Raw genomic sequence first — 17,177 nt, 5'->3', positions numbered from 1 at the left:
CTATCTGTACATTAGCTATGATGATACAGTTACCTAATAAAGACAAATATAATCTACATGCCTTACAAGCTTTTACAAAATGCAACTTCATTGACTTCTTTATATACCATTCTGAAGACATCTGGCTGCAGACAACCATTGAACGACAGTTAATAAAGGTGTCCTATTTCTCTCCATGAAAGATAAAGAGGCTTGGATATCTGGCGATTTAAATAAAACAAACTGAAAAGCAGATTGAATAGTCTTTCATTTAGAACAAGTGAGAGTGTTTGCAGCTTGAATTCTAGCTAATGAGGTGTGCGTGTGTGATCCAGAAGGGGGACTGAGGGGGAGCCAGAGGACAGGGCTGGGCTGGACTGGATTGCCTGACTGACTGCATCATCCTGCTGACAGAACTACACCTCACTCATTAATTTACACTCAAACATACATACACTCACAAACACACCATCCCTGACTCAATAATGCACTCACACACACATGTGCATGCACACATGCATTGGTCTCTCATACAAAATAGATTTGATTTCAACAGCTGCGTTTAGACAGGCAGCCCAATTCTGTTTTTTTACTCACTAATTGGGCTTTTGACAAATCAGATCAGCCCTGAAAAATATCTGACGTGAAAAGATTTGATATGATTGGTCAAAAGACCAATTAGTGGGAAAAAAGATCAGATTTGGCTGCCTGTCTAAACACAGCCTAATATCAGAAACCCAGAACTAAAATCTTGAGAATTGCATCAGATGCTCGATTAAGTTCTGGGGCAGAGCGGTAGCTCCACCCCCATCTCTTTGCAAGTTACAGGCAAGTCTATGGGCCAAATGTTCCTTCCCCTTCCGAAATTCAAAAGATGCAAACGCCTGAGAAATTGTGATTTGTCCAACGGATCAGTGAAAAGAAATCAGCGCACCAGAACAAAGTTACTTGTAACTTGTCCTATCTCAGTCTGTTGACAGATGCTACAATACCAGTTATGTTACGTGCATCTGTCCACGAGAGATTACGAGCCTAACCTGGATAAAAAAGGTTAAATAAAAGGCATACGCACGCACACCTCCGAAACAAACACAGGTAGACCACAGTGTAAACGGGGCTACATACATCCATGCTATTGGACTGTAAGTCTTTAATAACAAAAAACTCTCCATACAAAAGTATATGTACAAGGTCACATGCCGTATAGCATTTAATGGAAATGACCTACAATGGTTTAATCTCTCATTTTAAATACAATGCATTTCAACAGTCATCCACCACAGTACTTGATCATAATACCAACCCCCCCCCCCCCCCCCCCCCCCCCCCCCCCCCCATTTTTTTTTGGGGGGGGGATGTTTTTAAGTGGGCTTGTTGCGAGTCCATCTATGTTGTATACGGTGGGCAGTATGCAAATCAGTTGTCCATATCATCTTCTGTCTACAGGGAACTCTGTGGTCCTTTCCAGAGCAATACACAGGGGACACAGTTAGATCCAGATTATATGTACGTATTTGAAAGATTTGAACCCAGGGCTGATGACCATTAACACTTGACAATATCAATGAATGACTGACTGCCCATGAGAGGAAAACAGAAACCATGATTTCCTTTAAAACAAACAAACAAACGCAGTGAGAGACATAAATAACACACATAGTTGCCAATGGACACCAATGCAAGAAAACAAAAAGTAGTTCAACAGGGAAAAGAAAAAGAAAGCGAACAAAATAGATAAGCGGACTAAAATGTAAAAAGGTCATTGTGTGTCATTAATATGTAGGGCCTGAGTGCAACATTTCAACAGCATACAGTACACATCATTCATGTTTTGGTCTATTGAATAATATCTGGATTATTGGACTTCATATGAATACTTATATCAATGGTGCTTATTAAAATAGTAAAATAAGGAGAAAGCAGGTATGGAGGAGAAAGACAGAAATATTGCACTGTATCCCTGCCATGTGCCATGAGCTCAAGCCTGCCTGCTTCGCTCCTCTCTTTTCTTTTCTCGTACTCAACCAGAACAGAACAGTGATGGCCCCTGGAGACAGAGACAGGGCAGCCCTGTCCAATGGCTGGTGGGGTTGATGGACCTGGAGGTGCAAGGTGTAACAGTTATGGAGTATCTGATTGGGCCAACGGTCTAAGCTGCCCTGGCCGACTGGTCGGTTTCTTAATAGGTGACAGAGGTCAGAGATGGGATAGGTCTTTGCTGTAACTAATTTCCCCTGTCAGCCATGCTGAAGGCATGAACCTTTCCTTCCTCATTCCCTTTAAGTCATTACTGATTTAGCAGGACTGGACAGGTACAAGTAGGGACTCCACTATAGCTTTCATGAACCCACTCATGTTAGATCACTGCTTACTTCAAGGAAGCATGCATTTTATGTGAGTAGTTACCACACACACACTCTCTATCTCACAACACTGCCATGCACCCTGAAAGAAGAAGGCCCGGAAAGCGTTTCAACCACAAACATTCGCTTTATTTCATTTAAAGGATTATAGAAATATTTTTTGAGAAGAAGTGCAAATCGGTCATCATTCCAGATAATGTAGCGCCTATGTTTGTTTTTCTATTGCTGCTTGTGGAGAGGGACAAACACACCAACACACACACAGGACCCCCCCCCCCCCCCCCTGCACTATGTTCATGTCCCTGACTCATGTGCCATGTGACTCCTGTCCTCACCCCTAAGGTCCCACCTGTCCTCACTTCTCAGAGTTCTTGCGTGGCCTGCGGAAGCTGGACATGTTCTCGTTTAGTGCATAGATGCGGCGGGAGAACTCCTCGAAGCCGGCGGCATCCAGCTCGCCTAGAACCTGCTCGTCACACTCCACGGCCACGGCGTGCTCCACGGGGATGCAAGGGTAGTCCTCCAGCCTGGCCCCATCCACAAGGCCCATCCCTAAACCCAGGCCTGTGGCCTCTGTCCCCATAATCTCCTCTGCCTGCTCCACTGAGCAGCACATCTCTGGGTTTAATGCCATGGTCAACATTAGCCCTGTTGCGGGCCCCCCCAGCCCCTTGCCTGGCACTACTGAGCCGTTCATGGTATGGTCTGCATGCCGCTCGCTGGTGGGTGCCACCTCCTCCACTTGCTCACTGGTGGTGCTTCCAGCCGGAGTGGGGGAATCTGAGCCTCCTGTAGTAGTGCTGGAGGGCTGTTGCTCCTCCACAACCTCCTTTACCTCTCTTTCTACTTCTCCTTCTCCCTCCCCCAGAGCTGGTCCCTGAACCTCCAGAGTCTTGGCCAGGTCAATGCTAGAGTCCAGGGAGGAGGACAAGTGCTTGGGGGAGGGGTTGGGGTCGGGCGGTGCACTCTGGGGCTGGTCCATGGCCATGGTCGTGTCGTAGCTGGGAGGAGGGGAGGCCTTGTACTTCTGCTTGTCTGCCTCGGAACTGGCCCTTTTCCTCAGTGAGCCCGGATCTGGAGAGCTGGTGTGGGTGGGGAAGCCCACTTCGGACGCAGCCGAGACACTGAGCTGAGACTTGGCTCCTGTCGGGACCGGGATGGAGCTGGAGACATGGTGCCGGTCACTGTGGGAGAGGAGAGAGAGGGAGGTAGGGAGAGAAAGAAAGAGTTTATGGATATGCTCATAAGTCTTTCACATTCAACGAGTGGCCATGGAGAGAGGGAGGGAGGCCCCCCTCCCCTGCCCAGCCCCCAGGCCTCTCTGATCGGACATGGTTCTGCATTGATCTCATCTCTCCCCCTCCTGATCCAGAGCCCAGACAGCTGGCCCACTGCAAATCACTCCCCATTATTACATAAAAAACATTTGCTCAGCCCATGTGACAGCAGGGCCCTGCAGAGTGGAAGCTCACAGCATGCCTCCTAGAAAGTATTCAATACATTTTTGCGGAATAACAGATAACGGACGTGGCAGAGCAGATCTCATCTGTAGACTGCAACCCCCATTCGTCCCATGCTAACCCCAACTGTAAATTAACTTAAAAAAGGGGGCCATAGCTGGGCCAACGTCACCACCCTGTTTAGCCATTCAGGTATGAGGAGTCATTGGTGGCATATCTCACGGGGTCAAAGGTGAAATTGGGCCCCTGTGCTGTCAGAGGTCCACCTGTGGCTGGTTAGAGAACAGAGGAGCCTGGGTAAGTGATCCTGGCTAGTTAAATGGCTTAATGGGGTGGTGTCCCTGTATCAGATGCCTGGTTGTCTGTTAGATAGAGTCTAGTCTAGCATGTGACAGCAGGACACACACAGAGGACATAAAGGCCTTTGCCAGGGGATGTTTCAAACACGACTGACTGGTCATTGCCTAACTGTTTGATGTAATGCTTCAGGACTCAACACATGGTAGCTTGTAAAGAGGGTCCTGACTGTGGCCCCTGCCCCCTGTGGAGACAGTAGAGCACAGGTCATTGATGCAGGGTTCACACACAGGGTTTAAAAACCCACACGTGCACGGCTCACTCCTGATGAGGGAGTCATAGACACGAGACAAGACAGCGGTTTTCACCCAGTCCACAGACCGCTCTATAAAGGAGGACCCATAGAGTACACACACATGCACACAGTGGATGGCCAATGTCATACCTGATGATAATTACAGCTCATGGACAGCATTTAATAAGGCACTTACAGGAACACATAAGATGAGGTCAAACATTCATGCAAGGTAAAGCAAATAGATAAGGAGTAGATGCCAGTAATCTGGCATGAGTGCTCTTCTTTTGAGCCAAAACTGGGAATGTCCTGTGCTGTACTTACTCACCGTCTATCAGAAAACATCTAATGCAATTGCCTTCACATTGGCCATTAACGACGATATATCCCATAAACCGAGTCAAATAGAAACAACATGCTGTTCAAAACTCTTGATCAGTTTTCTCCAAGACAAAGACAAATGGTTTGCCATTAGTGATTTGTATCTGTGAACTCTTAAACAAAATCATTCTGGTGTGTGTTGAGATGATTTGGAAGATGGGAATAATAACAGACCTCCCAGGCCTGGAGGTCTAAGACCGGGAGACCCATGGGGCGGCGCATAATTGGCCCAGCATCGTCCAAGTTAGGGGAAGGTTTGGCCGGACGGGATTTTCTTGTCTCATTGTGCTCTATTGACTCCTTGTGGCGTGCCTGCAAGCTGATTGCGGTCGTCAGTTGGTGGTTTGGGATGAGAAAAGCAGCCAACAAGTGCTCAGCATATGTGGGAACTCCTTCAAGACTGTTGGAAAAGCATTCCAGTTGAAGCTGGTTGAGAGAATGCCAAGAGTGTGAAAAGCTGTCATCAAGGCAAAGGGTGGCTATTTTGAAGAATTTCAAATATAAAATATATTTAGATTTGTTTAACACTTTTTTGGTAACTACATGATTCCATATGTGTTATTTCATCTTCACTATTATTCTACAATGTAAAAAATTGTAAAAATGAGGAAAAACCATTGAATGAGTAGGTGTTCTAAAACCTTTGACCGGTAGTGTATATATTAATATATTTTTTTATTTTTAAAAGACCTTCCATGAGAACTGAATTATCATTCCAGCGAGCGAAACCAAACCGTGGCCCAGGCTGGGCACCTACCAAACAGAGGACAGGTTGGACTATTTATTAAGCAGGAGTTTCAAACGTTCTTTCCGTAATTTATAACAAGCTAATGACTGCATTCAGTCCGTTATTCGCTGAATGACGTCCTCGGGGCAAGAGCTCAGACTGATCCCATCTCTGATTTGAATTAATATCAGGCCTTCTAGTTTCTCTCTGGCTCTTTCCCAGCGCCCCTACCACACAGAAATCCATGTCCGCTTTAGGAGAACCTAGGTTTGGACCCAGGAGATAGCTGGCCAACACAGATGCCTACATGTGTTTCGGCCTCGTCCCAGAAACACAGTAATATGATATACAACCAGACTGTGTAAAACATATGGCCACTTCTTCTTCTCTGGGAATGTTTAGATTTCACAATTTCCCTGGCCTGGATAAAAGATAATTTTTTGTTTGGAGCACGTTTGTTTGTTACATTAAGTTCCCCTCCAAATTGGTTTCTTTAAACATCTGTCAAATTAAGCACCTTAATCAAGAGTGTAGTAGAGAGGATGAGGGGTGGGGAGGAAAGGTGATCGAGGCTAGCCCAGACAAATTTCCTGCAATGCGCTTATGCAGCACATCTGACATTCCTTTTTATTCGGGCCAATTAGGCTGTCCCCAATCCCCATAGTGTATTGGAAGTATTGCTCTGCTCAGAAGATGGCAGAGCAGCAGTACACTCCCTAAAGACTGTTGAAAAACCTGGTATCCATAGAGCGGGAGGACGGTGAGGGATGGAGGGAATATTGGCAGACTTACAGGAGAACAACTCTCCCGTGGAAGGAAGCACTCTTTAGTCTTGTTTTCACACAATAGCCCACTGTCCCTATAAACAATTAAATTATTATTAATATTATGTTTGAACCAAGTTTAAATGGAAAAAAATCCAGTCTAGTGGTATTGTACAGTATGGTAGGTTCAGTGGTGGAGAAAGTCCTCATACATGAGTAAAAGTAAAGATACCTTAATAGAAAATGACTGAAGTAAAGTGAAAGTCACCGAGTACAATACTACTTGAGTAAAAGTCTAAAAGTATCTAGTTTTATACGTCCTTATGTACTGTACAGTGGTGGAAAAGGTACTCAGTTGTCATACTTGAGTAAAAGTTAAAAGTTAAAGTAAATGCTATAAATAAAATTCCTTATGTTAAGTTAAACAGACAAGGGCACACTCCAACACTCAGACATAATTTACAAACACATTTGTGTTTAGTGCATCTGCCAGATCAGGCACTAGGGATGACAACATGTTCTATTGGTAGGTACGTGAATTGGACTATTGCTATCCTGCCTGAGCATTCGAAATGTACTTTTGGGTTTCAGAAGAAATGTATGGGAGTAAAAAGTACATTTTAGTTAAAGTAAAAGTAGTCAAAAATATAAATAGTCAAGTAAAGTACAGATACCCCAAACAACGACTTAAGTAGTACTTTAAAGTACTTTTACTTAAGTACACTACATGACCAAAAGTATGTGGACACAATGCCCACTTAACCCGGAAGCCAGCTGCACCAATGTGTCGGAGGAAACACCGTACACCTGGCGACCGTGTCAGCGTGCACTGTGCCCGGCCCGCCACAGGAGTCGCTAGTGAGCGATGGGACAGGGACATCCCTGCCGGCCAAACCCATCCCTGCCGACCAAACCCTCCCCTACCCCGGACGACGCCGGGCCAATTGTGCGCTGCCCCATGGGTCTCCCGGTTGTGACCGGTTGCGACAGAGCCTGGACTCAAACCCAGAACCTCTATTGGCACAGCTAGCACTGCGATGCAGTGCCTTAGACCACTGCGCCACTCGGGATGCCCCACTCTGGACGTTTTAACTCATCATTAAGTTTTACTATTTCTCCAAGCACCGGTGGACTTCCTTGTCAATGATTTCACCACATAAAAGCTACCTGAGCCCTCTGCCTAAACCATTAGGCTCATACTTGGCGGGTTCAGCAGCAGATATGCCCACTTCTCCCCCAACATGTTTGTTTTAAAGCGGGTCTCTCTTCCTCTCTGCTGTGTCAGACTCAGCCCTGGATATTCCAGGTAGGCCAGGAATGTACTAAACCAATTTACTAAACCAAACATTTTCCGCTGTCTTATCCTCAGACAGGCCTCATTTCAACTTCAAGGCATAGCTCTTTTCATATCCAATTCCTGTTAAGGACCCGTGATCAGAGCCAAAACACACAATGTCAGATAAGATTCAGGCTTTGATATCATTGAAACTGAAAATCCCACAGGAACTACTAAACCAAATGCTATAACAGAAATATTGTAATGCTCACTACAGGGGGTGGAGGGGAATTTAAGTGAACATCTCCTGCCTCCAAGTCTGGCCCTTTGATGATGGAGAACTTAACATTCGTCTCCACATCACCATAGCACAGCATGTACAACATATTGTACAAGTTGATAGTATAAACACCAACACTGTTGTCAATAGTGACTACATTGTAGTTTACTTTATTCTCAGCAGTTTTGTATGGCACAGAGATAAAGACATAGCCTAGCTATAGCAACCCATTCCAAACAGGTGAGAACTACGTATCCCACACTGTCTCACAGTACAACAGATAGTGTGACTTCTTGTCTACATTCTGTTCATTACAAGGTAATAGCTGTCGGGAGTCAATGCAATATCACAACTATTAATGATATCGGCTGGCCTTGTTAGTACAGTACTCTGCGTCTCAGTGACACAAAGGAGAGCAGGTCTGTTTTGTGCTGGACTGGGGTGTCTGATTCATAGAGAGGCCTGGTGGTGAGGAGCGTTCCTCCAGATGTGATCTCATCCATAGGGACCACTGTACAGCTAACACGCGCGCACACACAGACAAACACATGCACACCCTGCAACTCACAGCCAAGTGTGTGTGTGCACCGATCTGTGTAGGAATGCTCACACTCATTCAAGCACATTAGTTTTATTTGATTCATTATACTGCATGAGTTCCTCCCCAACATTAGGCGTCTGCTATTACTATCTCAACAATTACCATCCCCATCACTTTCCTGGAACAATAATATCCACATAAAGAAACACCTACTGTGCTGTATGTATGACATTTAACAGCTTCACCACAATGCATGTTCAGTTATTTACTGATACAAATCAGTACCAGTACTCCTGACCATGTTATTGGTGATTTTGTCTGGACCTGCTTGGTTGTTTCTCACACACGACCGACCGCCAGCCAGCCAGCCAGACGTAGTGAAACACTCGGACGGACTGACTGACGTAGTGAAACACTCGGACTGACGTAGTGAAACACTCGGACTGACTGACTGACGTAGTGAAACACTCGGACTGACGTAGTGAAACACTCGGACTGACTGACTGACGTAGTGAAACACTCGGACTGACGTAGTGAAACACTCGGACTGACTGACTGACGTAGTGAAACACTCGGACTGACTGACGTAGTGAAACACTCGGACTGACGTAGTGAAACACTCGGACTGACTGACTGACGTAGTGAAACACTCGGACTGACTGACTGACGTAGTGAAACACTCGGACTGACTGACTGACGTAGTGAAACACTCGGACTGACTGACTGACGTAGTGAAACACTCGGACTGACTGACTGACGTAGTGAAACTGTCTGTCTGTCTGTCTGTCTGTCTGTCTGTCTGTCTGTCTGTCTGTCTGTCTGTCTGTCTGTCTGTCTGTCTGTCTGTCTGTCTGTCTGTCTGTCTGTCTGTCTGTCTGTCTGTCTGTCTGTCTGTCTGTCTGTCTGTCTGTCTGTCTGTCTGTCTGTCTGTCTGTCTGTCTGTCTGTCTGTCTGTCTGTCTGTCTGTCTGTCTGTCTGTCTGTCTGTCTGTCTGTCTGTCTGTCTGTCTGTCTGTCTGTCTGTCTGTCTGTGTGTGTGTGTGTGTGTGTGTGTGTGTGTGTGTGTGTGTGTAAGAGAGAGAAACAACCAAGCAGGTCCAGACAAAATCACCAATAACATGGTCAGGAGTACTGGTACTGATTTGTATCAGTAAATAACTGAAGGCAGATGGGAGGGGTCCAGCTTTACATCTGTTATCACTGTTCTCTCACCAGGGGTTTTGGGGGGTTCTTCAAAACCTCTGGGGGGCGGTTTCATTTACAAAGCAAGTAGAACTGCCTTTGGTAATGTCTAATGTTTAACACGGTCTTTTCAGTCCCTCGATTTTAGTTTAGCATTCACCCTAAAGTAACTGGCTCCCTTAACCACATGCTTGGTTCTGTAACATTAGAGGGCTAGGTTCACAAGCCCTTCCATTTCTATACACCTGTGTCTACAGTGGCACTGAGATCGACAGAAGTCTCGACTCTGTTTGCAACTGTTTTAGTAGGAAGGGATCAGTGTAGAAACATTAAAGAAGACACACAGTCTCCCGTAAAGTACAAACCCTAAACACACCCATATATTTCCCAATTAAGTCCCCTGGATAAATCCCATGTACCCATACATGAGAGGAGCTCTCCTAGTCAGCTTATTGTGCATGCTGAACTAGCAATATAGAGAGGGGGAAACATCTCTACAGTTCATGGATGGAAACGGTTCCCTTGGACATGTCCTCGCCCCACCACCACCCCCGTATAGAGGGGAGGAGAGGGGAACGGATATCAAACCTCTCTCCCTCTCAGTCTACCGGTTAACTCCCTGCAGCTGCCGCACAGCATTTTTATGCGTCCATATTTCATACGCTTGGCCCCTCCGCTGGAAATAGTATCCAAATTGAGGCTTTTTCAGGCTGGGAGAACTGGAAGTGATACGGTTGTGAGGAGGGTCAATAAAATAAGTCCCATGCAAAAGGAGAGTAGAATTTAATGCATGTCCTCCCTGTTTCAGTGTTTCACTACTGCAGTGTGGAGTCCCAGAGTCAGGCCACCTTCCGGTCCCCCAGTACCTACTGTCTGAGTCGGTTAGAGGGGAGAACTATCTGGGTCCTGTGACGAGGACCGAACTTATGGCCTGCTAAGACTAAAGGTTCTCACACAGACAGTCTGAGCTTAGTGTGAGCAGCCAGCCAACGCCCCCTGACGAATGTTCTAGCACTGTGTGTGTGTGTGTGTGTTCTGTGTGTGTGTGTGTGTGTGTGTGTGTGTTCTGTGTGTGTGTGTGTTCTGTGTGTGTGTGTGTGTGTTCTGTGTGTGTGTGTGTTCTGTGTGTGTGTGTAAGGCAGGCTCTCAAGACGGAAACAAAACCATGTACACCATATATAAAAAGTAGGTGGATAACCCTTCAAATTAGTAGATGCGGCTTTTTCAGTCACACCCGTTGCTGACAGGTGCATAAAATTGAGTACACAGCCATGCATTCTCCATAGACAAACATTGGCAGTAGAATGGCCTTACTGAAGAGCTCAGTGACTTTCAAGGTGGCACTGTCACAGGATGCCACCTTTCCAACAAGTCAGTTCGTCAAATTTCTGCCATGATAGAGCTGCCCCGGACAACTGGAAGGGCTGTTATTGTGAAGTGGAAATGTCTAGGAGCAACAACGGCTCAGCCGCGAACTGGTAGGCCACACAAGCTCACAGAACGGGACTGCCGAGCGCTGAAGAGTGTAAACACTTACTACCGAGTTCCAAACTGCCTCTGGAAGAAACGTCAGCACAAGAACTTGTTGTCGGGAGCTTCATGAAATGGGTTTCCATGGTCGAGCACCCGCACACAAGGCTAAGATCACCATGCGCAATGTCAAGCCATGCGCAAATTAAGCACGCTTCACCATTTGGCAGTCCGACGGACTAATATGGGTTTGGCGGATGCCAGGAGAATGCTACCTGCCCCAATGCATAGTGCCAATTGTAAAGTTTGGTGGAGGATGAATAATGTTCTGGGGCTGTTTCTGTGCTTCCAACTTTGTGGCAACAGTTTGGGGAAGGCCCACGCATAAAGCGAGGTCCATACAGAAATGGTTTGTCAAGATCGGTGTGGAAGAACTTGACCAGCCTGCAGAGCCCTGACCTCAACCCCATCGAACATCTTTGGATGAATTGGAACGCCGACTGCGAGCCAGGCCTAATCGCCCGACCTCACTAATGCTTGTGAGTAAATGGAAGCAAGGCCCCGCAGCAATGTTCCAACATCTAGTGGAAAGCCTTCCCAGAAGAGGGGAGGCTGTTACAGCAGCAAAGGGGACCCCACTCCATATTAACGGCCATGATTTTGGAATGAGATGTTCGACGAGCAGGTGTCCACATACTTTTGGTCCTGTAGTGTATGTGTGCGCATGGGTGCATGTTGCGTAAACGCCTACATTTGTTTAGGGTGAACAGTAAAATGATGTACATGATGTCAGAGCTCAGGGTCTGGGCTTCACAGCTCTGTATGGGTTTTGACTGACAGCCGGTCAGAGCTCAGGGTCTGGGCTTCACAGCTCCGTATGGGTTTTGACTGACAGCCGGTCAGAGCTCAGGGTCTGGGCTTCACAGCTCCGTATGGGTTTCGACTGACAGCCGGTCAGAGCTCAGGGTCTGGGCTTCACAGCTCCGTACGGGTTTTGACTGACCGCCGGCCAGAGCTCAGGGTCTGGGCTTCACAGCTCCGTATGGGTTTCGACTGACAGCCGGTCAGAGGCCGGTCAGAGCTCAGGGTCTGGGCTTCACAGCTCCGTATGGGTTTTCGACTGACAGCCGGCCAGAGCTCAGGGTCTGGGCTTCACAGCTCCGTACGGGTTTTGACTGACAGCCGGTCAGAGCTCAGGGTCTGGGCTTCACAGCTCCGTATGGGTTTTGACTGACAGCCGGTCAGAGCTCAGGGTCTGGGCTTCACAGCTCCGTATGGGTTTTGACTGACAGCCGGTCAGAGCTCAGGGTCTGGGCTTCACAGCTCCGTATGGGTTTTGACTGACAGCCGGTCAGAGCTCAGGGTCTGGGCTTCACAGCTCTGTATGGGTTTTGACTGACAGCCGGTCAGAGCTCAGGGTCTGGGCTTCACAGCTCTGTATGGGTTTTGACTGACAGCCGGTCAGAGCTCAGGGTCTGGGCTTCACAGCTCCGTATGGGTTTTGACTGACAGCCGGTCAGAGCTCAGGGTCTGGGCTTCACAGCTCCGTATGGGTTTTCGACTGACAGCCGGCCAGAGCTCAGGGTCTGGGCTTCACAGCTCCGTATCGGTTTCGACTGACAGCCGGTCAGAGCTCAGGGTCTGGGCTTCACAGCTCCGTATGGGTTTCGACTGACAGCCGGTCAGAGCTCAGGGTCTGGGTTTCACAGCTCCGTACGGGTTTTGACTGACCGCTGGTCAGAGCTCAGGGTCTGGGCTTCACAGCTCCGTATGGGTTTTGACTGACAGCCGGTCAGAGCTCAGGGTCTGGGCTTCACAGCTCTGTATGGGTTTTGACTGACAGCCGGTCAGAGCTCAGGGTCTGGGCTTCACAGCTCTGTATGGGTTTTGACTGACAGCCGGTCAGAGCTCAGGGTCTGGGCTTCACAGCTCCGTATGGGTTTTGACTGACAGCCGGTCAGAGGCCGGTCAGAGCTCAGGGTCTGGGCTTCACAGCTCCGTATGGGTTTTGAGTGACAGCCGGTTAGAGCTCAGGGTCTGGGCTTCACAGCTTCGTATGGGTTTTGACTGACAGCCGGTCAGAGCTCAGGGTCTGGGCTTCACAGCTCCGTATGGGTTTTGACTGACAGCCGGTCAGAGCTCAGGGTCTGGGCTTCACAGCTCCGTATGGGTTTTGACTGACAGCCGGTCAGAGCTCAGGGTCTGGGCTTCACAGCTCCGTATGGGTTTTGACTGACAGCCGGTCAGAGCTCAGGGTCTGGGCTTCACAGCTCCGTATGGGTTTTGACTGACAGCCGGTCAGAGCTCAGGGTCTGGGCTTCACAGCTCCGTATGGGTTTTGACTGACAGCCGGTCAGAGCTCAGGGTCTGGGCTTCACAGCTCCGTATGGGTTTTGACTGACAGCCGGTCTTAACTTCAGCACCTCGCGTGGCAAGAAGATGACCTCATCCCTCCCTCTAATTGAGAAACTTTTGCAAATGTTTTGTTATCTGAGTGAGGGAAATGCTGTAAATTAAGAGGACTCAATGTATTTTGAAAGATAAGACCTTGAGGATTATAATAAATACAACTTTGATGTCATACAAAATGTGCACTTCACATCCCGAATCATAAAACTCATGTAATATACAGTGTCAACGTTTATGATCACTATGTTTGATGTACAGTTACTAGATGACATGGCGTTGTACCCCGGGTTGTTCTGAACACAATCAGCCTTTGTTTGTTTATTGTGAAGAAGATTCGCTGCTGCACAAGCACCTGAATGCAATCATGACTCCTTTCTATGCGCACCAAAATTATCTGTTTCCCTGAATTGCATTGTGAAAGCATAACACTGTAATATTGTATTTTATAATTAGCTAGTCATGATGACAATAGAACAAGCTTTCAAATGATGCCCACCTGACCCAGATTACGATTTGTAACGGACCATTTTAATTGCGGAAACAACAACATCTTTTCAGCAGGTCCTATGATTGAGTGTAGTCTGACCCAGGGGTGTGAAGGTGAACGGAAAGGCACTGGAGCGACAAACCGCCCTTGCTGTCTCTGCCTGGCCGGTTCCCCTCTCTCCACTGGGATTCTCTGCCTCTAACTTTATTACGGGGGCTGAGTCACTGGCGCTCTTCCATGCCGTCCCTAGGAGGGGTGCGTTACTGACGTAAACTTTCTGTCCGGGTTGGCGCCCCCCTCGGGTTCGTGCCGTGGGGGAGATCTTCGTGGGCTATACTCCCCTGAGCCTTGTCTCAGGATAGTAAGTTGGTGGTTGAAGACATCCCTCTAGTGGTGTGGAGCCTGTGCTTTGACAAAGTGGGTGGGGTTATATCCTGCCTGGTTGGCCCTGTCCGGGGGTATCGTTGAACGGGGCCACAGTGGCTCCCGACCCCTCCTGTCTCAGCCTCCAGTAGTTATGATGCAATAGTTTGTGTCGGGGGGCTAGGGTCTCTCTCCCTCCCCTCCCTCCCTCTCTACCGCCCTCCCTCCCTGACCACGGACCATGCCTCAGGACTACCTGGCCTGATGACTCCTTGCTGTCCCCAGTCCACCTGGTTGTGCTGCTGCTCCAGTTTCAACTGACCTGCCTGCGGCTATGGAATCCTGACCTATTCACCGGACGTGCTGTTTCGACTCTCTCTCTCTACCGCACCTGCTGACTCTGAATGATCAGCTATGAAAAGCCAACTGACATTTACTCCTGAGGTGCTGACCTGTTGCACCCTCTACAACCACTGTGATTATTATTATTTGACCCTGCTGGTCATCTATGAACGTTTGAACATCTTGGCCATGTACTGTTATAATCTCCACCCGGCACAGCCAGAAGAGGACTGGCCACCCCTCATAGCCTTGTTCCTCTCTAGGATTGTTCATAGGTTCATGCCTTTCGAGGGAGTTTTTCCTAGCCACCGTGCTTCTACATCTGCGTTGCTTGCTGGTTGGGCTTTTAGGCTGAGTTTCTGTATAAGCACTTTGTGACATCTGCTGATGTAAAAAGGGCTTTATAAATACATTGGATTGATTGAAAAGTAAGGGCTGTATTTTCGGCTGTTATTAAAGCATGTTAGTTTGCAATTTCAGGTACATCAAAGCTGGGCAGAGAGACTGAAAAACAACATCTCAAGGCCATCGGACTGTTAAATAGCCATCACTGTCCGGCTTCCACCCGGTTATGCAACCCTGCACCTTAGAGGCTGCTGCCCTATATACAGTGGGGCAAAAAAGTATTTAGTCAGCCACCAATTGTGCAAGTTCTCCCACTTAAAAAGATGAGAGAGGCCTGTAATTTTCATCATAGGTACACTTCAACTATGACAGACAAAAGGAGAAAAAAAAATCCAGAAAATCACATTGTAGGATTTTTTATGAATTTATTTGCAAATTATGGTGGAAAATAAGTATTTGGTCACCTACAAACAAGCAAGATTTCTGGCTCTCACAGACCTGTAACTTCTTCTTTAAGAGGCTCCTCTGTCCTCCACTCGTTACCTGTATTAATGGCACCTGTTTGAACTTATCAGTATAAAAGTTTGTTTTAGGTTTGTTAAAATAGAGCCTTTAGATTTACCATTGTGTTAGGTTTGTTAAAATAGAGCCCTTAGATTTACCATTGTTTTAGGTTTGTTAAAATAGAGCCATTAAATTTACCATTGTGTTAGGTTTGTTAAAATAGAGCCCTTAGATTTACCATTGTGTTAGGTTTGTTAAAATAGAGCCATTAAATTTACCATTGTGTTAGGTTTGTTAAAATAGAGCCCTTAGATTTACCATTGTTTTAGGTTTGTTAAAATAGAGCCCTTAGATTTACCATTGTTTTAGATTTGTTAAAATAGAGCCATTAAATTTACCATTGTGTTAGGTTTGTTAAAATAGAGCCCTTAGATTTACCATTGTTTTAGGTTTGTTAAAATAGAGCCATTATATTTACCATTGTGTTTGTTTGTTAAAACTTCTTGACGCACGGATCCCTTTAGCGGGATCATTTTCACCAACAACCGCTGAATTGCAGAGCGCCAAATACAAAAAAAATTGCTAAAAATATTTATAATCATGAAATCACAAGTGCAATATAGCAAAACACAGTTTAGCTTGTTGTTAATCCACCTGTCGTGTCAGATTTTGAAAATATGCTTTACAGCGAAAGCAATCCAAGCATTTGTGTGAGTTTATCGATCACTAGAGAAAACATTAAGAACACCTAGCAGCCATGTAGATTGGTCACGAAAGCCAGAAAAGCAATAAAATTAATCGCTTACCTTTGATGATCTTCGGATGTTTGCACTCACGAGACTCCCAGTTACACAACAAATGTTCCTTTTGTTCGATAAAGATTATTTTTATATAAAAAAACTCAATTTGTTTGGCGCGTTATGTTCAGTATTCCACAGTCTTAGGCAGGTCATCAAGGCTTGACAAATAGTATCCGTAAAGTTCGTAGAAACATGTCAAACGTTTTTAATAATCAATCCTCAGGTTGTTTTTAACATCAATAATCGATAATATTTCAACCGGACTGTAAACTATTCAATACTGGAGAGAAAGAAAATGTCGCGCGCATCAACTAATGGATAAATCTCGCTAATCTTTCAAAATAAAAGCTTGAAACTATGTCTAAAGACTGTTCACACCCTGAGGAAGCCACAGGAAAAGGAATCTGGTTGATATCCCTTTAAATGGACGAAAGGCAGGCAATGGAATAGTGATTTTTCAAAATAAGAGTCACTTCCTGGTTGGATTTCCTCAGGTTTTCGCCTGCAAAATCAGTTCTGTTATACTCACAAACAATATTTTGACAGTTTTGGAAACTTTAGAGTGTTTTCTATCCTACTCTGTCAATTATATGCATATTCTAGCATCTGGACCTGAGAAATAGGCAGCTTACAATGGGAACGTTATTTTTCCAAACATAAAAATTCTGCCCCTTAGCTTCAAGAGGTTTTAAAATAGAGCCCTTAGATTTACCATTGCGTTAGGTTTGTTAAAATAGAGCCCCAATTGTGTGATGGCGAGGGTGCAGGGTTGTGTTCCAAACAAAACAACTACAAGTGTGCTTGCTCTAGTTCCTCAACGGCACAACTAGGAGAGCATAAAACAGCTCCTTATAGTTGAAGACACTTTGTAGAGGTGTGTGGCCACATGGAGACACCAGTTAGTCCTCTCACT

At 46.4% G+C, this 17,177-nt stretch overlaps 1 protein-coding gene across 1 annotated transcript in view; it reads right to left on the bottom strand.

The window, feature by feature from the left end:
- Window positions 1-2,614: 2,614 nt before the first annotated feature.
- LOC120057078 (UV radiation resistance-associated gene protein-like) overlaps window positions 2,615-17,177 on the bottom strand; it is a 148,305-nt gene continuing 133,742 nt past the window's right edge. The window contains exon 15 of the mRNA XM_039005474.1: window positions 2,615-3,526. Coding sequence (XP_038861402.1) covers window positions 2,698-3,526 — 829 coding nt within the window. The 3' untranslated portion in view covers window positions 2,615-2,697. The remainder of the gene's footprint in view (window positions 3,527-17,177) is intronic.

Source organism: Salvelinus namaycush, chromosome 12 (genome assembly GCF_016432855.1).
Source record: "Salvelinus namaycush isolate Seneca chromosome 12, SaNama_1.0, whole genome shotgun sequence".
In the NCBI taxonomy this organism is placed as follows: Eukaryota; Metazoa; Chordata; class Actinopteri; order Salmoniformes; family Salmonidae; genus Salvelinus; species Salvelinus namaycush.
This window is presented reverse-complemented; position numbering and strand designations above follow the sequence as displayed.